The 22,381-nt window shown below is 40.2% G+C and overlaps 2 protein-coding genes and 1 long non-coding RNA gene across 8 annotated transcripts; 2 read left to right on the top strand and 1 right to left on the bottom strand.

Annotated features, from left to right (window-relative positions):
* Nucleotides 1-810: 810 nt before the first annotated feature.
* LOC307042007 (putative nuclear hormone receptor HR38) lies at nucleotides 811-6,814 on the top strand. Its single transcript, XM_079685646.1, has 7 exons — nucleotides 811-984; nucleotides 2,449-3,281; nucleotides 3,717-3,846; nucleotides 4,096-4,259; nucleotides 4,406-4,608; nucleotides 4,718-4,896; nucleotides 5,000-6,814. The coding sequence occupies exons 2-7, from the start codon at nucleotides 2,451-2,453 to the stop codon at nucleotides 5,260-5,262; spliced, it is 1,770 nt and encodes a 589-aa protein (XP_079541772.1). The 5' UTR covers nucleotides 811-984; nucleotides 2,449-2,450; the 3' UTR covers nucleotides 5,263-6,814.
* Nucleotides 5,286-14,916, bottom strand: LOC307042009. The gene is made up of 2 exons (XR_013808967.1): nucleotides 14,682-14,916; nucleotides 5,286-7,645 (listed from the first exon to the last, which is right to left on the bottom strand). It is a non-coding gene; the product is annotated as an uncharacterized lncRNA (long non-coding RNA).
* A 180-nt stretch (nucleotides 14,917-15,096) lies between these two features.
* LOC307042008 (uncharacterized protein) lies at nucleotides 15,097-22,005 on the top strand. 6 transcript variants are annotated; one of them, XM_079685648.1, is made up of 5 exons: nucleotides 15,097-15,277; nucleotides 18,079-18,157; nucleotides 18,584-18,669; nucleotides 19,293-19,421; nucleotides 20,068-22,005. In XM_079685648.1, exons 4-5 carry the CDS (start codon nucleotides 19,310-19,312, stop codon nucleotides 20,712-20,714), a joined length of 759 nt encoding a protein of 252 aa, XP_079541774.1. In that variant the 5' UTR covers nucleotides 15,097-15,277; nucleotides 18,079-18,157; nucleotides 18,584-18,669; nucleotides 19,293-19,309; the 3' UTR covers nucleotides 20,715-22,005. The 6 variants fall into 6 exon arrangements, with proteins under 6 accessions (XP_079541774.1, XP_079541776.1, XP_079541777.1 ...); XM_079685650.1 differs by lacking the exon at nucleotides 18,079-18,157; XM_079685651.1 differs by lacking the exon at nucleotides 18,584-18,669.
* The last annotated feature ends 376 nt before the right edge of the window (nucleotides 22,006-22,381 follow it).

Raw genomic sequence — 22,381 nt, 5'->3', positions numbered from 1 at the left:
TTTTATTGGACTGTACATTTTTATGATTCTTTAAAAATGTGGAAGCCAGGAAGACTGTGCTTTATGGCACAACTAATGGGGATCCAATTACAATCTAAACTATTAGTCATAAACGATGGGCTAATAGTACATTTAAATGTAAAATTATAAAATAGATTATTATGGATTATTAATTGTTCAATATCAAACAAATAATATCATTATGGAAAAATGTAGCCAACAATATGAACAGAAACAGAAAACATAGATTTAATTGCAGTAAGTTGCACCTAAATTCATCAGTCTTTATTTCAGAATGTCCTTTGAAATAAAAACTATAATATTTCACACTTATAAATATATATATAAGACCATAGTGTTGACAATAAAGATGGTGAAAAAAGGGGCTCGTGGTTCCTCAGTTGAGGATTGGCTGAGTGTAGGGAGTTTCTAGCCATTCATTGAACACACAAATCATATTTTATGAGAAAATACCTCCCAGGTGTTTCCTGTTCTGTCATGTTACAACACACCCCTCTTTTATAAACGTGTATAACATCTACATTTCCAGTCAAAAAACGTCTGCACTTTGAAACTACGGCTATTTTTAGCATTTTTCATCCAGTAATAGCCCCACGTGAGCGCTGCTGTCGTTGTCGGTTTATATTTAGAACACACGCTCCCCCGTCTCTTGCGTCAATGGAATCCCGTGCGTGCGTCACATGGAAGAACGTCTGTGTAAATCCCGACGCTGATTGGCTCGCCACCCGGAACGTTCCGCTGCCATGTTCACCATGTATGGTCATGGACACGCCCTTATGTCGACGCAGTCAAAATAAAACAAGAGAGTATGGATCCTCCTGCATTGGTCTGAACCAGTATGTGTGTGAGAGTGTGTTTGAATGAGTGTGCGTTCTGACAGCAGCTGGCAGAGGTGACATTCATCAGTTTTACTCGTTTGGAATAAATGATAAACTTCAAAATCCGGATATTTACATGAACCAGGTGAGTGAAAGAGTTTGTTTACATGTATTGATATTTGATTATTCAGGGGACCACTTGCATGCTGATGTTTGACTTTAGAATACTTTCAAATGAATACAAGCTCATAGGAGAATGTTAACTAGACTGCTGATACAACAGTGTAACATAATACACCTTTATACTCAATTAGTTTAATGGAAACTAATGTTTTAAAATGTCTCAGCCTCACTTTTCTGACAGCAGTCAGAGCTATGCACTCTTTTGCAAGTTTGTTAGGTACACCTACTGTAGCTAAAACTAATGTTTACAACTTACTGCATTTATCCTTTCTTCATGGTTATACTGTTGAGTTGTGTTAGGCTCTTCTAGAGAGGCGGTACACATTAATATATTAGTAATAACACTACACCAGCAGAACAAACTACAACCTCTAAAATTAACATTAAGCTTACTTAATGCAACTCTGAAGTAGAAATGGCAATTCTTTTTATATGGTAAATAGTTGTTAAAATTCAAAAATATTTTGTCATTAGTAACTCCTGATGGTAAGAATAGCACAGCTGCAGCTGTACTGTGCCTAGTTTGTATTACCTAAGATGAGTTCACATGTTGAATGTGCTTTTATTACTGTTGCTATACGAGAGAAGATATACAAAACACACATTGGCCCAATGATCTTCCCATGGGTCAAACTTATTTAAAGTTTGTGGAAATAATTCAACAATCAGGTATAAGTTCGAAAACCTTTCAAACAATGGTTTGGTCTGCTTCACTTTGTCTTGCACTTGTTGATACACGCCCACTCTCCCAACCACACACACACACACGCACGCACGCACGCACGCACGCATGCACGCACACATGCACGCACACACACGCACAGGCACAGGCTTTGCCACCATTCCCATTACAGCTGGCACTCAGCCCACCCTGAAATACAATCTGCAGCACTCCCTGGTATAGTTCCTGTGAAAGAGGGTTGCCCTCCACTGAAGGAGGTTTTCAGAGCATTAACAGCCAGTCAAATAACATCTTTCAATATCTTATTACACCACTGGACCTCACTCTACATTTTCTCAAGAGGAGTGATAGGTCCTGCTGACAGAAACATGGCATGTTGCGGAATTGAGATCGTGTACCGTCAAGTTGTTCATGATGGCTATTGTTTGTAAGGTCACAGAGAGAGGATTAAACAAGGCTGATTAATATTATAAGTTAATCATTTAATGAGATTATTTAACTTCATTGTATATACATTACTGTATGTTAGGACAGAACACTCAGCCCTAGTTATTCCCAATGATTTTATTCTATAAGCATAACAACTCACACTTTGCAATATGATTGTGTGACAAACATTTACAATGCATTAACATTTATGGAAAGATATTTGTGCAATGTTATGACATTTTCTTAGATGTATTGACACATGCAGTTTACTATAAATGTTTATGTTCATCTAATTGTTGCTGTTTTCTGTCCTAGAGATGCCCTGTGTACAAGCCCAGTATGCCTCCCTGCCCCATGACACTTACTTCAGCTCTGAGTTCTTGAATCCTGACCTCAGTGCCAAACTGGTGATGGACATCAGTGGCCAAAAGGACCAGCTGTCTACATCTTCGTTGCCCAGCATCAACACCTTGGTGGGAAATGGCTATGTGGGGGAGTTTGATGCTTATTCCTGCAGGATTACCAACACTCCACCGGCCTCTACAGTTTCCTTCAGCCACTCAGCGGAGAGCTCCTGCCCTCAGATGCAGAGCCAGGCCTTCAAGCTGGATGATCTCCAGGTGTATGGCTGTTACCCAGGTTCCTTTGCGATGAGCTGCCTTGATGAAACGCTGTCGTCATGTGGCTCTGACTACTATGGCAGCCCAGTTTATACCGCAGCTTCCCCTCCCACATCTGGCTTTCAGGCCCAGTCTGCACCCATCTGGGATTCCCCTTTCAGCCCCTACCCCTCAGCCCCCCCGTCCTCTGTGGCTGATAAGACCGCCATGGCCCAGCATCTCTCCTTTTTTACCTTCAGCCCCGCTCCAGAGCAGCACTCTCCCCTGGGGCATCATCAGGATGCCATGCCGGGCCACGACGACCCTTTCTTCCTGCCTCCTCAGCAGCACATGTCTCCACTTCATTGTCCCCCCATGTCCCTGGACCATGGATGCATGGAAAGTCCCAGGATAGTTGAAGGGTCCATGATGTCTCCTAAATGCCACAACCCAGGATCCAGTGAGGGCCGCTGTGCAGTTTGTGGTGACAACGCATCCTGTCAGCACTATGGAGTCCGCACCTGTGAGGGCTGCAAAGGTTTCTTCAAGGTAAATAGCTGAGGAGGAGGCTGGGACAACATATTGGCTGATTAGCTTATTATATATTGGCATCAGCTTTTATTTGCTAATACGTATCGACAAATTGTAGTAAAGATATGTTTAGAATGAAAAAATAGTGACAGTAATCAATGTTTTTTCATTACAGAGCATTGAGTTTATCTGTTTAACTTTACAATGTAATGCAATGTACATATATAGTAACAAGTCACATTTGAAGGATCCTAATCCAAAAGTTTTTCCTTATTTTTATTAAGTTTTTGTGTTAAATTATAGCATTTTTTTAACTCCCAAACATTGATTTGGGGTTTATCCTTCAGTATTGGTCGCCTATACAAAGATAGTATTAATTTCTTTCATTTACATTGTTAAATGTGTGCGCCATTTGGAACCCATAGTAATGTTATTTTTTTTCCTATTTCACAGCGAACTGTACAGAAAAACGCAAAGTATGTGTGCCTTGCCAATAAAGACTGTCCTGTGGACAAGAGAAGAAGAAACCGCTGCCAGTTCTGCCGTTTCCAGAAATGCCTCACAGTTGGAATGGTCAAAGAAGGTAATGCAATGTCAGGCACACGCTTTCAGTGACAAATGTATGATGAAGAGAAACTAGGGTTTGTAATGACAGCCTTGTGAAACTAAAGTTAAAAAGGACACACATATGAAACCCGGAACTTTTAGTGCCAGCTGCAGAAAAAAGAGAAACTGAAATTGATAAAGCAGGTATTTTTTTTAATTGCATCGTTCAAATGTGGAAATTGGAGATTTATGTTTTTGTGCTTCCTCTTTTCTGTCTCTTTCTCAGTTGTTCGCACCGACAGCCTCAAAGGCCGTCGAGGTCGTCTGCCTTCGAAACCCAAGACTATGTCCGAGGCCTCATCCACAACCCCCAGCGTCAACATCTTAGCCTCTCTTGTCAGATCTCACTTAGACTCAAACCCAACCATTGGAAAGCTTGACTACTCCAAGGTAAATCTCAAGACTGGCGGTGTGTTCAGAGTTAATTTCAATCAAAAAGATCACTATCAATGACCTCAACACAGGATGTAGAATAAAAGCAATGACAGTGAATATCTGCAGTTCTTTTTCATTAACCTTCTCTCTCCTCTCCTCAGTACCAGGAGACTGTGGACAACCTGAAAGAAAAGGAGAATGCTGCTGATATTCAGCAGTTTTATGACCTGCTGACTGGCTCTTTGGATGTAATAAGAAACTGGGCCGAAACCATCCCAGGTTTCAAAGATTTCTGCACAGAGGACCAGGAGCTGCTCCTTGAATCAGCTTTTGTTGAGCTCTTCATTCTGCGACTTGCATACAGGTCAGCTTATATAACATTTAATAATATACCCTCTTTAACTCTTATTTATCCAGACTAATGCGCACCTTGCTATAATGGCTAATTGTACAATTGGTTTGAACCCATGCAGGTCTAATCCTGAGAAGAACAAGCTGATCTTCTGCAACGGTTTGGTCCTACACCGACTGCAATGCGTTTCCACTTTTGGTGATTGGATTAACTCCATAATGGATTTCTCTCAGAGCCTTCACCGAATGAACTTGGACGTCTCCTTGTTTGCCTGCCTTGCAGCGTTAGTTATCATCACTGGTGAGAGCTTGTCTTTGCTTTGCATTCAAGTGAATCTCACTGCATATGTTTTTTTCCCCCTCGTTAGCACTGTGTTTTTCATGAGAACATGTTTTTCGTTTAGATCGCCATGGCCTCAAAGAGCCCAGGAGGGTGGAAGACTTTCAGAGTCATCTCATCACTTCTCTAAGAGAGCATGTGAATGGAAACGGATCAGAACCGAGCCGGACACAGCCCAACTATCTTTCTCGTCTCCTGGGCAAACTCCCCGAGCTGAGGACTCTGTGCACACAGGGCCTGCAGCGCATCTTCTACCTGAAACTCGAGGACCTGGTTCCCCCTCCACCAATAGTGGAGAAAATCTTTATGGATACTCTGCCATTCTGAAAAAGAAGGCAAAGTAGTTTGTAAAAAAAACGACACAAAGCACCTAATGTGAGGTTTTACCACTGAACTGTATTGGTGAACCTCCTTCAAACAATGTCTGGCATTGTTCAAGAGATCCTTATTTTTCTAACATTACATTTCAAAATGTAATTTGGTACCTGTGTGAGTATCGTATCAAGTTTCTTCTCTGAAACAGAGAGAGCTGAAATGTTATTAACAGATCAGGACACAGTTTATAAAGTATATATTTTTGTGTGCATTTGTAAAAGGACTTTATTGCTGTGCTGGATGTTTGAATGTTGTCTTGCTATGCAGCTAGTGAGATATGGATATGTGGGTCGATGCAATGCAGTGTTACATACTCAGCTTTTCCCAAAAGCAGAAAAACACACTAATCTCCTAAAAAGCATTTTGTAAGTTGCTTTTGATCTCAATGGGTAGAGGAAACTGATATATTAGATTATTTTCTAGAAAAAGCCAGGTTGACAGAACTCTAGAGTCCCAGTTTTTATTATGGATATCTTTACTAATATCTTTGCATAACAAAAGATAGTTTTAGTCCTAACTGTGTTCCTGTAAAAGGTCTTGGACCAAAGTTTACTCTTATTTTGATACTTCCAATAACAAACCTTGTTGCCTTAAGATAAACAAAATGTTCTGCCACAACTCTATGCTGCCATTTTGCAACACCTTGTAAAGGCTGATGCTGGCAGAGTTCCTTTTGAACCGCATGTCCCTGTAACAACATACTTTGAGAACTTTTTTAACTTGCTAAATGGAAAAAAACAAAGTGCCTTTCATAAAGCGTCGCTCCTAAACCATAGTAGGTGACACTAAGTTGATTTTCATTCCAAATATCAAATACCGCAAGCCCTATTTAATATTGATGTTAAATAATCTATTTTAATGTCTCTATTAAAATAAAATTGTGCCTGAGACTTGGGATTGAAATACACTTGGAACATACAATTCTTCAACGCACACTTCACCCTGGTGCACTCTGTGTGCATACAGTGATGACAGGTGGCTTAGGATCCAGAAGAACTGAATCCTGTTCACATGACCCTGAGGCAGTGTTAACTGCAGCAGAGCCTTCCAGTTAAAGATCACATTTAGTCAAAGAACATTTCAGAGTCTCCCTGTATTCACAATTTCATGCAGTGTATCCTTGATACGATTTAATAGCATACAAAGCTTGATCATCCACATGCAAAAGCAGGCATTTCATGTTTGACACCCCTTCACGTGTTCGTAAGGACTGTCTTCCACATTCTGGAGTTACGCAGATTTTATATGTTGGAATTATTTTGTGTTTCCATATCAGAATGAACTAAAGAAATATCTTAAGGAATCACAATGAAATGTGATGAGAAGATGAGCAGCTATGAGCACTTCAAATAGTGTTCAAACAATATGAAGAACACTTCTTTCTCCTACTGTATGTGTTTTGTTTGGGATGTGTGTGAAAAATATTGCCATGGCTTTGGTAAAATGGTGCAGATGTGTTAAAAGACAGAGAATATTTTATATTAAATATTTTTGGAAAACACAACACTGACTGCCTTTGTTTAAATGTTAGGAGATGCATTGATCTCCTGTTTGCCGTTCATTATGGTTTCTACAGTATACAATCTTCCAGATATATATCTAGTTTCCATTCTCAATAGGATTGTGTTTGAATTGATCATGGTAATTATTATTTTAAACAGGCACTGTATCTTTTAGAAAAGTTGCTCAAACAGTAGTATATTTGTGTGAATGGGGAGTGCTTTCAGATGTGTATTTGTAGCGCTAGTGAGTATTTATAGTGAACATTTTGAAAATAATGTTACATGGTAAACATTTGTAAAAAATGTTTTAAGATGGTGAACATGTCAGCATGATAGTATGCTGACATCAGCGCTTTGCTCAATACCTCACGGTGCAAAATTAACTATGTCAGAATTTGGCCACATAGGCAAAACATCTTAGTGTTAACAATTAATTTATGTTTTTGGTGTTCTTATGGTGTTTAATGTCAGAAATAGTTGGAAAAGTACGTGTATCACTAGACCTATCCTTTAAGAAGAGTTGTGAAGTTTCCAGTCAGTTGGTAACAGAGCTTGGGCTTTATTGGAAAAAGCACTCACTGTGCTGCAGATTGTTACAAAATGTTAATGTGATGAAAACCGACCAAAGTAGTCCTTCGTTTCCATTTCACTTTGTCCGTTTTGTTGTGTCACACATGGTGTTAATGTTGGCAACATCTCTGACCAAAAGGAAGACGACACTGTGCCACTCTTAGCCACGGCAGACTGCAGCTCCGACTTGATTCAGCCGCTTGACACCCGATCCTACTGTACACCACGTTCCGGTCATTTGGCTTTTGATGTTGGCAGACAGACTGGAAAAAAGGGACAAGGGAAGAAAAGAGAAGGAGGCAATTATGAAAGCCAGCTTGCATTGAGGTGTTCATTTTGTTACAAAATGGCAAGCATGCTGCCCCAGACAGATGCCATTGGAACAGCAGACGAGTCAGTTTCAAATGGAGGATCAGAGAGTACCCTTGGTTCAAATCTGAGCTTTTCTTTTTTAAATCAAAATGATGTATGGTGTCAGTCCCCTTTGACTTTCAGTGCGACTTGGTATCCAGGACAGCTCACTCTGCTCAAACCAAAAGTCAAAATACATTCCCATGTCAATATATATCTTATCCCTGAAGTCATGGTCTTGACACCATCTTCTTCCAAAAGTGGAAAGCTACCATCTGGAGCTATTGGCCCCTAATATCTGACCTGTGCCCTGACATGCAACACTCTGCATTCAGGGACAAACTGTAGCCTTACACCATGAGACATATGCTCTGCCATGTAATATCTGACCCACTTGTCATGGTGATTTGTTGCACAAACCTGCTGAGGTCGAGGTTTTGTGCATTGCTTCTGCACCACCTGCTATTCGGTAAAGGTTTGAGAACATGTTACATTGCTATTTCACTGCACAACCAGATGGGTAGGATTTTCTGGGCAATTGCTTCTTTATTATCCTTAAGTATACATATTTCAACGTACTTTACTTGAGTAGACAATGGTCTTATATTTGTTTTGGATAAATTGATTAGTTTGTTACCATACAGTAGGACAATCATTTGACACATGTAGTTGCAGGGAACTTTGTAGAATAACACTTTGAACACAATACCAGTAATGAACAGTATACAAAGAAGTGAACATTTGCCCCGACATGCAACCACAACAGTAAAACTATGCTTAAATTGACTTTGAATCCACCAGTAACAACCCCAAGAGTCTTTAGCCGCACTAACAGCTCTGTGAAACTGTAATTAAGGAAAGAAGTGCTTTGAAGTAAATGCTAACATCACTATGATGACAAGGCCAACATAATGCTTCTGAGCAGGTAGCTTATAGTGTTTAGACTACCTGTTTTCCAACATAGCATTGGGATGATAGTCTTCAATAAACACAAAGAGCTGACTCTAATAGCAATGCCGTGTTTTTTTTAGCCATTTGGTTGGAATTCAAATTATTGGAAGATTCAAGAAATCCCCAATTCATCTGGACGGGCACATACATTTCAACGTGAATGCATACACAATAGAACAGCACCCCCTCACAACAGCTATAAATACTGCTCATTAGACAACTATGGGTTAAAAAGGTTGCACTGACTTTCTGTACATGAACAACTGGATTGAGAGCAGCAGGCGGGGAAGGTCACTAGTACTACTGAGTTCAGACAATACCACTCATACTACTTTAACTCTTTCACTTTTACATTAAGACACACACACACACACACACACACACACACACACACACACACACACACACACACACACACACACACACACACACACACACACACACACACACACACGCATGCACGCACGCACGCACGCACGCACACACACACACACACACCACACACACACACACACACACACACACACACACACACACACACACACACACACACACACACACACACACACACACACACACACACACACACACACACAGAGATTGGAGGGGGGGTTTGTTTACAGAGCACCACAGGTGGATCCAAGTGAAAAGTACAGCAGATACAGCAGGGGATATGAAGGTGCTGGTGAGCAAGGTCTGTGGGAGAGTGTAGGGTTCAATGGTAAGCTTAAATAAAAATGGCAGGTGAGATGGATTGGCTTATTGGCCTGCTGCCACATGTATGGCACTGGATCTCACTTTATCCACTCTAAGGGTATCCTAGAGGGAGCTTTTGCCAACAAAGTTGGTGCCTATCCATTTCCTTTTGAAATGTCAATAAAGGGAAAACACTTTGACTGGGAACAGCTGATACTGTAACTAGAATTGAAGGGCAATACAGCCAACATTGTTCAAATATTGTGGTATGTAAAGTAGTGGACACACCAACATTTCTATCTATAGACCTTTGCTGCTAGCACGGAAACAAATATTCTAGAATAATGCATTAAAATTAACCATGCAGATGCCAGAACAATGAAAGGACAAATATACAGTGAGAAGAAATAGAAGAAACATCAGTCAACAAAGAAGTCATAAATTGTACTTATTGGCCTGTCTGTGTTGGTGTCTGTCTCTCTATTTGTGTGTGTGTGTGTGTGTGTGTGTGTGTGTGTGTGTGTGTGTGTGTGTGTGTGTGTGTGTGTGTGTGTGTGTGTATGTGTGTGTTTGTGTGTGTGTGTGTGTGTGTGTGTGTGTGTGTGTGTGTGTGTGCCCGTGTGTGTGTGAGCAGCTGATTGCTGGAGAGGATATTGTTCCAGCGGGTGGAAAGCTAATAGGTTTGTTTGTGAGGATGCTGCACCTGTCGTTTATTGATGGATTGAGCTGTAAATAACTTTGTGAAGCCGCTGAGCGCTCCGTGGAGGCTTCTGTTTCCCTCTTCACTGTTCTTCCTCTCCATTTGCACTAGGACTTAGATGTAGCTACACATAACATTCAGCAGATTTTTTTGTTTTTTCCAGAACTTTCAAACACAATGCTGACTCCTTAACAATGCTTCAGAAAAAGACAAAAATAAAGCCCATAAGAAGTCGGCAAGATTACCTTTTTCAGCAATGACCACATGGTCTTCCATGTACATGTAAATACACATTCATTTGTACACGTCCTGTATATTGTGCAACAGTTCTTGTATTTGTGTGGGTGTGCTGTCGCATGTGGAAAACCCTCTGTGAGTGTATTTATAGCAGGCCATTGTTGAGCACCTAGAAACCTCTGTAATCGGATCTTGCCTCTTTCACTAAAGGAGTCCGGTGATAAATTAATTTGCAGACGTCATTTCTCATGGGATCTCTGTGATAACTGCACCACATGACTGTCTTAATATCGTTACTCTGCAGGATTACATTCTAAAGTAAGGTGAGGCAGGTTGATTATCATTCAGTTAGAGAGTGAAAAACGATTTGTTCACTGGACATTAAGTGGATGATAGATGATTTGTCCTTAGGTGAAGGTAGGGTAGCCAAACTTTTAAGAAGCATTTTTGTTGAAATTCTGTTACTAAACACAGTACAACAACAAACAAGTCGGCAAATGACCTTCCAGCCTCCACTGATTCTGATTGTTCAATAGCCATCTTCGCTGTTTCTGTTCCTTAATGATATCTTATTGCTCAGAATAAGACATGAGGTAGTTGGATATGGTTCGTGATGACAACGTTCCCCCTAAAGCTATCTTGACGACTTGTCCTTGTATTTTGGGGGAGTGGTTTTGGAGATAGGGCTAAAGGGAGGGCCTGGGATATCTTTCCTTTGGATAATGTCAAAATGTAACACACTTGTGTTGGTTTCTCCAAATCTGCACAAACTTATCTCGTGCCCTCATTGGTCATGTGTGCATTCGTGTGTGTTGGAGGAGGGGCTCTGTAAGGAAGTCTGAAGGAAAAGGCAGATTTTTTCCGGTTGTGTATTTTCAAATTCAAGCGCACTCGAGCTGGCTTCTCCATTCTTACCTACCCTACCTTTAATCTTTGCCTAAAATAAAATAAATGATCAGTTTTACTTTACTGAAACAGTTAGTTAATTCGTTTAACAAATTATTAGCTTTTTCAATATGCACCTTATTTGATTTCTAATGTATAAAGATGCTCCTAGAAAAATGTGCGCTTCTGTGTGTGTATGTGCGTGTGTGAGTGCTTGTTTGTCTCACTATTTTGGAAACATCGCTCTGCTCAGCCGGAGAATATGAGAATGTTACAATTATAAAACAAGATTGACAGGATGGATAGTGTTGCACTGGCAGATGACAGTTCCTGGCTGCATGCCTGGAATACATTCACGGCAAATCCCCCAGACACGCACGCACGCACGCACGCACGCACGCACGCACGCACGCACGCACGCACACACACACACACACACACACACACACACACACACACACACACACACACACACACACACACACACACACACACACACACACACCCACCCACACCCACACCCACACCCACACCCACACCCACTCACACACACGCACACGCACACGCACACGCACACGCACACGCACACGCACACGCACACGCACACACACACACACACACACACACACACACACACACACACACACACACACACACACACACACACACACACACACACAAACACACGCACCACACCCTGCTGTCCACGGGCCCCCCTCCTCTAACACCATCCCTTCGCACTTGATCCCTGTGTTGGGGCTCTCTGAAGTGTGTGTGTGTGTGTGTGTGTGTCTGTGTGTGTGTGTGTGTCTGTGTGTGTGTGTGTGTGTGTCCAAGGACAGAGGGGTTCAAGGTCAGAGCAAACACATTTGGCAAACCAGCAACTAGTGCAGGCTGATGGCATACGGTCAACACAGATATATAACTGCAGATATAAACAATCCTCACCCTGACTGCTAAAAATGCATCAAAACCTATTTAATTATAATGAGTTTAGTAAACCTGTATAAATAAATATATATAAATCTGATGATATTAACATGTAATGAACAGTTATGGACACTAGCATCTCATGAAGAGCAGTGGAAGTGTAAAAGCATCACACATGTCCTTGGAAACATGAAGAGCTGTTAAAAATAGATTTCAACAGACATTCACAAAGACAAAGTTTGGGGGTAATGGTTCATGTGATTTTCTTTGACATTGTTTAACTTTTGCTCTTACTGTCGTTTTGTATTACCATTTTATATTCTTTATGATATGTTATTAACACAATCTTTATAAATGTTTTCCAGTCTTAATTTGAGGCTCATAAAAGCACCACACAAGAATGAAAAAAGCAAAAAAAGCTGCCTTCCTGAGAGTTTGGTGAGAAAATCGCTATCAGTCCCATGTGGCTAAATATGATGCTATATACAGACAATTTCTAATCATCGATCTGCCAATAAGGATGGCTCATGTGTATGCTGTATGTAGAAAAGTCCAGCAGCTTATACACTTTTATCTCAAGCTTCAAAGTTTGTCACCAATACCTAGTAGAAATGTTTTCTTCCTGTTCCAGCGAGTATTTACTTACCCTGGAAATTAAAGTACATTGACCTTCCTTATACATACAAGGTTAGGAATTTAAAGAAGGCTGCAGGTACAATATGCCAAGATTCAGGACCTACTCCCTTATGAGCTCACATGTCCCTGCTGCCTTGGGTTTTTATATAACTTAATGCAATCTTTATATTTCATTTATCATTCATTGATCGTCTAATGGCTGTGTGGTTACTGCTTGCTGTCATCAAATTGTAACTCATGATATAGGTATCTTTGAGCCCTGAGTATAAAAGCTTAATTTATTTGCATTTGAGTCATTACAAAAATTAAACAATATGTACACTGGATTGTTAAGTGTTTCCAAACTGTTAAAATCCACGCTTTGACTTGACGTTACACTGTACCAGGTCAACATGTAGATAATATGTCTAACAACACAAAAAGACGTGAATACTGCATATTAGCAGCTGTTTTCAGCTAAAAATAAGGCAAATTACACAAGTGGATCTTCTTTAGGAGAAGCACTTGACAAAGACACGACTCAGAGAGGTGAAGGCTGCCCATCCCTCTCTTACATAAGCAGTCTGAAGCAAAGGGGCTGGCACCCCTCTTGGATCACAAGGGGCTGGCTGTGATCTCAGCTGTCAGGGGTTGACATTGAGGGAAAACACTGCTGCTCCTCCTAAGTGGACGGATGGGTGGCATTGAAGGTAGTCTGCCACCCACAGGACTCTGCTGACTTAATGTTAGTCTATTTTTAAATCCATATCAGCTACAGTCATCACATGACAGAACCACAAGAATGCCAAACAGGCTGTACAGTGAAGCAGGACTAACCATGAATAAACACTTTTATGTAGAGCTCTCATCACAGGGGTTTCACGGCTTTGATTGAATTATTTGCAGCATTGAAGAAGAAGTAATTGTCAATATGATACACAGGGTTACGCAACATAATGCGGATGATGCTTTGTCCATAATGCCACAAATTAAAAACACGACTGAACAAAACAAAAACAGGTGCTGTAGAAACAAAAGCAAACCTTTATTTGGACTGATAATATGGATGGAAATCTTTAACATAAAAAAAGGACATCAGGGTAACATTGTCCATCTACTTTGACGTTGGAGGAAAAAGTTCATGATGCGAACACAGTCACCTATTCCAGTCTCAATATTCGTGGACATTAAGCAATTCTGAGTAAACTTAATTTTTACTTGTGTAATTTCATTACTGTAAAATGTGTTGGAACAGCGCTTTTATTTTTTTTTACCCAACCATAGAAAATAAAGATTCAACCAACCCTTAGAATATTACAATACATTTTTACTAATTCCAAATGTCCATAAAACATGAAACACTTTTTAAAAAGCACCATTTTGTGAAATGTAGTAACATCCAGCGGTGGAATTGCAGATTGCAACTAATTGAATACCTCTGCTCACCCTTTTCTTAAGTTGTCTGAACCTATAGCGGCCTTCAGGTACCATAACAAATGCCCTCTCTAAAACCAAAGTTTGGCTTGTCAGTAACTGCCTACCGTAAAAACATAGCGGTGCATCATTGCAAACTTCACTGACTTCCTATGTACTGTAGTTATAACATGGTCATTCTATGTTAAGAAAACCCAACAAAATTATACAACAATGAAAACAAAGTTACACTTTACTTAAATGTTTTCTATTTAACAATAATGTCTGCGAATAGATCCCCTAAATCTTAGACACTGCTCCTTTAATGAACATACACAATACGTGTGCTAATGAAACACATGCTCTCACACATGTTTTTTCAATGTGTAAGGGTGCTTATCTTAATGTAACAGATGTAGATATGCAGTGGGGTTTATTTAATTTAATTTGGTATAATTACACAAATTCTGTGTTTTATATTATTTTATTCTGTGTTCTTCATTTTATTGAATGTTAAATACCTGGCAAGGTCGGAGATCAGTGGGCGGAACCTCTGAAGTGTGGTCGCTGTGCTCAGGAGTTTTTTGTTGTGAGGACTTTTCCCCCTATATATTGTGTCCCTCACGTTTCCTCTGCCTTTTCGTAAAATGTTCCATGTGAGAAGAGTCATTGTGAGGAATTGATGTAAAACTGATCGTTTTATCTGTTGTCAGTCATTAAACAGAGATTGTCTCAACTTTACGCTGGCTCGGGTCTCATCCATTATCAACACAACGCAGAGACCGCTTAACCACACCGGTTACATTAAGTTATGACACATTAGTTGGGACTTTTGTTGCATATCCACTTAAGTTTGTGTCTTTTATTTTGAAAGCAGTCAGACAGGAAGTATGATTTTTGTTAGGTTATTGTTTTTTGTGACGCAGGTGAACCGGTGAACTCCATAGTAGGTTGAGCTCGTGTCGGGTTGAGACGTCATCATAGTAAAATGCGAATCTTGTCCAGTCTTGTCAGAGGGACTGTAGTTAAACTGCATCATCATCCGCATCATCATCATCAGTGGACTGGTGTGGTTGCGTCGGAACTTCCTGTTGGGAAATGATCGATACTTTAAAGTGTAAGTAGCCTACATTTAACTCAAAAATATATATATGATTCACACGGGAAATTATTCTCACATGATTTAAGTCTCACAGCAGGAAAAGAAGCTAAAATGAAAACTAATTTCGGTTTGAGTTCCTCATTGTCCCAGTGAAACTGAGTCAACCAGCTAAAGTGTGATTCTTCATGTCAACATCACAGAGACAATCACACAATGTTGCGATTGATGTATGGTAGAAATGATAAAAGTTACTAACGTTAATATTCTGTTTATGGTTTATGTCTTAAATATACAACAACAAACAAAATAGGTTAACAGAGTGTTGGGGTAAAAAAAGGAAGGATACAGCATAATTTTCATAAATGCTGCTGAAGCATTGCTCAGTCAGTGTCATGCACCCTTCTCCTCATGTTTGAAACGTTGTGTCAAATACAGTTGACTTTCTGGTTAAACTGTTGCATTGTGGAAGACTTGTGCTAAAATAAGTGGTGGACAGTAATAAAGTACATAATGTACTTTTTACTGCACTACATTTATTAGACAGCTTTTGGTACTAGTTACTTTTTAAGTTTAGAATATTAGCTAATTCAGAATATAAATCAATTATTAAATAAACGTATACATATTTATAGGTTAAGATATCCAGCAGCCGTATATCAAGTTATTCAAATTAGCTCTACATTTACCAGTTGGGATAAACATCAATATTAATAATGGTAACCCAGTAACTCAATAAATGTACAATTCTGAAATTGGACATTACGCATAATGAGTAGTTTTCTTTTTGGTACTTTAATTTTATTTTGATGCCAATACATTTGTACTTTTACTTACATGTGAGTACAATTTTGAATGCAGGACTTTTACTTTTAACAAAGTACTTTTAAATGTAGTATTGCTACTTTTACTTAAAGGTGGGGTATGTCATTTATTTCAGAAACACTTTTTGTTATATTCCATGGAATGCTCTTAACATCCCGATAGCAATTAATATATTAAATGCTTCGACAATAAATACATAACATTTTTGAATCTGTGGAAGCCGTAGCACTGTAAAAAGCACGACCAATAATTTTAGCCGGCCGGCTAAAATAACTGGATGGCCTACCTGCCTGTCAGCCTTCCATCTGTGCAAAAACTTATCTCGTGCCCTCATTGGTCATGTGCGCGTTCCATGAGCCAATCTTCCTTTAATGGAAGGTTTGGCGGTGGAGTGGGTCGCCAGAGAGTGCTACAGCTTCTTAGCTGCGACTCCACAGCTGTTTGCAGGTCCCCTAACACAGTTTTTTGGGGAATGGAAGCTTAACTGTATACTGACAGAATGGATGGACATGGATGGACAGGTCACTGAAACTGGGGTACTCAATCCAGTTTTGCAGCGTCCCTCCTCCATTCAGGGGCATAAGAGAGGCAAATCTATCATCCCAGGAGGAGATAGGTTTCCTTTCAACAGAGATTCAGGCCCTGTTGCAAAAAACAGGCGGTGTCTGTTGTGCACTCTCAGGAGAGAGAAAAGGGGCTTTACTCCATGTACTTCCTGGTTCCCAAGAAGACAGGAGAATTCAGACCCATTCTGGATCTTCGCAGCCTGAATCAGCACATTGCCTGCAAAAAGTTCATATGTAAACCAATTACTGGAACTAGGCCAGCCGGATAATTGGTTCACAACCATCGACCTGAAGGACGCTTACTTTCATGTGAAAAATTGCCCCAAAGCACAGAAAGTATTTGCGTTTTGCGTTTTGCCTTCCAGGGGGTAGCCTACGAGTACAACAGACTACCGTTGGGCTACTCCCTATCCCCATGCACGATCAGCAAATGTGTGGCCACAGCGCTTTAGCCGCTTCGCGACCATGGCATGAGGGTGACCGTAGCGGGGCGACACTCAGACTTTGTTCCCAAGAACCAAAGGAGTTTGTTCAGGTCGAGGGCTATACAGTAGACGGTTTTGGTCTTCCACCCCATACTGGGGACAGGGAGGCTAAATTGCACCTCCTCTGCCCGGTGCGTGCGCTGGCATGTTATGTAGGGCGCACGGCTTCCATTAGGCGCACTGAACAGCTGTTTGTGTGCTTTGGGGATGGTGTGGCCGGTAAAGCTCTGTCCAAGAAACGCCTGAGAGGATGGCTCTGCGAGTGCATTTCACATGCCTATGGACAGGCAGGGAGAGCCACTGGGGTCCATGCCCACTCTACACGTGGTATGGCTGTATCAACAGCCTTTTTCAACGGCCTGAGTGTGGGGGGCATATGCACGGCGGCGTCTTGGTCTACGCCAGGCCCCTTCATAAGGTTTTATCTCTTGGACATGTCTGGCTCCTTCTCCTTGTCTGTGCTTGCTGGGGCAACACAGGACTGGTGAGGGGGGTGGGGGGCTGTGGGTCAGTAGGTATCTGAACCCCCCCCCCCCTTAGCGCGCATTCAGGTCGGCTCGCCCTGATTGGCCCGCTACGTTTATGTATCTCAGTAGGTGAATGCTCGCATAGCATGGTTGAGAGTAGTACCCATAGAGTCCAGTAGAGGGCGGAGCCTGTGTGAGATATAACTAGGGTTACAATACGTAACCCCCCGTTTGCATATAACAATGAAGCCTTTGAATATTTGAAAAGTTCACGAGTGCAGTAACTTGGATAGCAAGCAGGAAACACCTTTTCCATTCTGCGGAAAATACATTCTACCCTGTTGAACACATATTTTAAAATCTTGATAGAACATTGCTCTGCAGACTCTCCTTTACAACAGTTTGAGTGAAGGCTGTAAAGACGTTTTGAGTCCAGATTTGCATACTTACACTGTCTATTTCCTTGAAAATACCAGAAAACCTGAAGGAGAAGGATAAGGCTAATAACAACTTTATGAAAGGAGAAGAAGCCCTGAATTCTAGGATCAGTGACAGGTGAGCTTAAAAGAGGAAGGGTTATCAGTACTGATATACTGAGTCAGTGCATACATCTTAATAAATTAAACAGCAACAACACATAGAGCCTGACTCTTTCCTCTTGCTTATATTTAATCTGCAGAGTCTGAGTGAAGGCGAGGTTCCCTTTTATATTTAAATGCTTACACTTCCCTATTTTCAAGAGCTACTTCCTTATGTTTAACATTTTCCAACACACTGTGTTGTTACATGAGTAAAGCATACTTTCCATTGGTCTGCTCAGGGAGAAGCAGACTTTTCCTTCACTCACTTTGGTTGGTAAGACTTCATCTGGTAAATAGATTTCACTGTCAGAAAGTTGTTGTTTTTGTGGTGCTCTACACATTTCTAGATTTCAGTCTAGATTTGCATACTGAGACAGTGTCTCTTGCCTTGACAAATAAGGAAGCCTGTTGCAGGAGGAGACTGAAAAACAACTGTCATCAAATGACAAGAAGTCCTGGATTCAGTGACGGATTAGTTCATAAGGAGTAAGTTCAGTTTCAGTACTATGCAAGACAGTGCAGTGTATTTTAGAAGTATGAGTTTAAATCACTGCACAGAGGCAGAAAAGGTCTTATGAAAGATTTGTATTTGTTGTTGTATTACACATATGGTACTAATCATTCAGGATCAACATTTCTACGGAGAAGATTTTAAAGCACATACAGCTTTTTCTATGACAATAGGACAATCCTGACATATGTATGTACGTATGCAATTTTTCACTAAAGATTTGTAGTGTTTTTGTGCAATGCCTTCGGTAATTTTACAAGTTGGATATAGTAATATTTCACGTATAATGCTAGACTGATTTCTAGCTAATTTAAGAAAAACAACAGCTACTTAACATGCATAATGAAGGTGCTTTTATACAAGGCACAAGGGGTCACTAAATATTTGATGCTTACAGGCCAAAATAAGATAATAATAATATGTTTTCGTCCTGACATTAACACTTAGCTCAAAGCTCTACTATATCTGAGTACTGCCAAGGAGCTAGCATGACTGATGACTCTTAATATTTTTCCTAATAAGTAACACATCTGTATTTGCTAAGAATACTGTATATATACAAGATTACATTTTATTTCCATTTTTGTAACATCTGCAGATCCATGAGCTGGTGAGATGGAGGAAGCTTACAGTGAACTGTACCAGCAGTTTCTCCACCTGAGGTCGCTTTGCCTGAGACAGGCAGCTCTGCTACATCAACTCACAACAGCATTGCAGAAACAGCAAGGTGCTTTTAAAGCCTCATTTATTTCAAATGCCCATAATCATATCTTAGCTTTCATTCATGGTGCGGTTGTGGAAGAGGACATAGGCAAAAAATATTTTAGCAACCTAAAGGAAAAAAGAACAACAACAAAAAGAAGTAAATAACCATAATCAGTTTTATTACCAACTAGGTTTACACATACAGTACGAGGAATTTGATTTGGTTTAAGTGGAGACACAGAAAGTAGAATACGTAACCAATGTTTTACAATTATGAAAGCTAAGACTATTGCAACAAATGAAAAGACAATATGAATTCCAATAGAATTCTGAGTGCAGTAAAATGTAACAAAATAAGATTTTACTGCATTTAATTTGTTTGTGTTACACACAGTAGCGCAAATAAACTAGCAACCCCCAAGTTCTGCAAGGTAATATTATGATTTTTGTCAGAGGAATCTTTGTTGAGAGGATAGATGGAGGCAACCACTCTTGCTGCTGCCCCAGTCCACAGCAGTACATTGCTTTATTTTAGGAGCAGTAACTTCTGTTGTTTTTTCCAAACTTTGGGCTCGCTGACCACTATTTATACACTGGCTATAAATAAACACTTTAAACAAACCAACTTTAAAACTATCCTTTTAACATCTAAGCCTCTTTGTCTGCAGGTACCGCTGTTCCTAATGGAGAGTTGAGTGATTTGATGTCCATCCCTGTCCAGTGTACCCAAGAAATACCTGTATATTTCCACGAAAAGTGTCAAACTTCCAAATCATGCAACCCTGCAGCACATTGTGGCGTTGTTGGCCTCTCTAAAAACGTGGGGACCTTTTACGATGTCCTAGCTGAAGATATATCTAAGCTCAATGTGGATGTGCCTCATCAGACGGGAAAGGCAGGTGGGAAGTCTGAGCAAATGGTTGCACCCCTGTCAAACTTTGATATCCCGAGATTGCAAGGAGCCTGTCCTCATGTCTCAAAGGATGCGGGGCACACAGATAATCGTATTGGAGACAGGACAATGCACACAGTGGGGGTAGGTCTCTTTAGTGGACAACAATCCCACATGTATTGGCCCAGGGTCCTCAAACCTGGCATTGGATTTTTAGCATGTTCTTCCTCAAAAATGTCCATGTCGTGTCCTCTGTGTTTGTGTCAGATGCCCGCGACAGGAGGCCCCTCCTTGTTTGGAGACATGCTGATGTCAGACGTGGTGCTGCAGTCTCATGTTTGTGAGTTCTGCCAGGCGGTTTTCCCCGGGGACACAGCCACCAGAGGAGAGTTCCTACGCCATCTGTACACCCACGTCACCTAGACTCAACTGATCTGTCTTCTCTTCCTGACATGAGTGTGTCTTTATCATTCAGAAACAAGAGTGACGCCAGTGCCAACATGCCTGCTTTCTTTCAAATAGCCAACAAAAGTCTCCAGTGGTTCCAAAAGAAAATGAGACTACTTCTACTTTGATTTCCAAGATTCATGTTTTCCTGATGAGTGTATGTTTCAAGTCTTCTTCAATTTGTTGATTTTGTAAATTGTGGGCCCATATAGTAAAACAGATGATAGAGAAAGGTATGCTTTAGGAGGTGGCTAACAACAGGTTGCTTGACCGTTGCTACTTCTCTTAGAACTTTATATCTTTCACATTTTGGTTTCAGTTTATGAAAGTTAATTGTAACATTTTGGTCGACTAAACATGTCTTGGTTGGTATTTAGCTCAATACTCTCTTGTCACTTCTTGTTTGAAAACAAACAAAATGAAAATGATCAAAAAAACAGGTGCCAATATCAAGGCTTCAGATTGAGTCCACTTTTTACATTACCCTACAATGCAGTGTTTAAATGATAAGCTAGCTAGAAATACAATGCAAACTTGTGAAACTTCCATTCCTACTTTGGTGAATTACAATGTTTGGATAATAGAAACATTGCTCTACGTAATGAGATTAATAGATATTACATGTGTTTGAAGACCATATAGATCCTGATGGCTTACACGGCCTTTAAAGGGAAATAAATCTCTGAAATAAATGGTGATTTGTAATGTTCAGGCAAATTGGCGTTCTTTCCCCTTTTCAATCTGAAACCCTAATATTACTGTCGCTCTTGGACATAAACAAAATGGAGCACCAAAGTCATTTTGGCTTGTATTGTGTCTAATTAAAAATGTTTAACAAAGGTAGTTTTGGAAAGAGAGACACTATTTGGGGTTTATGATCTTAAGTAACTGTTTGAAAAGGAGATTATATCTGTTTTGAAGACAGAAAATCTTTCTTTCCACATGTTGGAGCATCAACTGCCACATGTCTTACATCATCGTCGTCTCAAATTGCTGTTGTTGCTAACCTGTTATGAAATGGTTGGGACTGGGTTCAGCAATCACTGACCAGTGATTATTGTACACTTATGTAACTACATTAGTTTACCTTGGGTTAAGATGACGTTTTCTACATTTTTATTATAATAACTAAATGTTGTAAGAGAATAGCCATTTCCAAATTGGCGTAAAAATCATGTCAGTATGTACGTTGATTGATCTTTACATTTGCAGTTCCACTTTATCTATGCAAGCTTGAAGAAAACAATAATAAATAATTAAATCCGCAGACATTTATTATTCAAAACCTTTTGTTACAAGATTTTCAAATTTGCTTTGCAAGCACTCTTAACTTTTTCAAATATCCTTATTAATATTGCCCATATTTGCATGCAATGGGGGAATTTGAATTCTCACCTGGAAGATCCTAAAATATTCAAGATGTGTAAGCAGATGATAAACCTACTAATTTCATTAATATCCTTCCTGATGCTTTTCAAATGTTTGCTGTGAGGCATTACACTGATAATCTGTATGCTGCTCTGCTGTGTTACTGAAGAAAGAGCATGGGCTAAGAATAGACTCAAAGATTAAAGTGCCTGATTATTGTTGCTGACAGCTGATTGATGATGACGGCTGCATTAATCTGCTGCGCGTTTACTGTT

This window comes from Notothenia rossii (genome assembly GCF_949606895.1).
Source record: "Notothenia rossii genome assembly, chromosome: 5".
NCBI lineage: Eukaryota > Metazoa > Chordata > Actinopteri > Perciformes > Nototheniidae > Notothenia > Notothenia rossii.
The sequence above is the reverse complement of the archived record's forward strand: the minus strand, read 5'-3'. Positions and strand labels throughout refer to the sequence as shown.

Coding starts and splice junctions, on each gene's coding strand:
- LOC307042007 (XM_079685646.1), top strand. CDS start 2,451: ATGCCCTGTGTACAAGCCCAGTATGCCTCCCTGCCCCATGACACTTAC. Junction 3,847..4,095: donor AGTTGGAATGGTCAAAGAAG/GTAATGCAATGT, acceptor TCTCTTTCTCAG/TTGTTCGCACCGACAGCCTC. Junction 4,260..4,405: donor GAAAGCTTGACTACTCCAAG/GTAAATCTCAAG, acceptor TCCTCTCCTCAG/TACCAGGAGACTGTGGACAA.
- LOC307042008 (XM_079685650.1), top strand. CDS start 19,310: ATGGAGGAAGCTTACAGTGAACTGTACCAGCAGTTTCTCCACCTGAGG. Junction 19,422..20,067: donor AGCATTGCAGAAACAGCAAG/GTGCTTTTAAAG, acceptor CTTTGTCTGCAG/GTACCGCTGTTCCTAATGGA.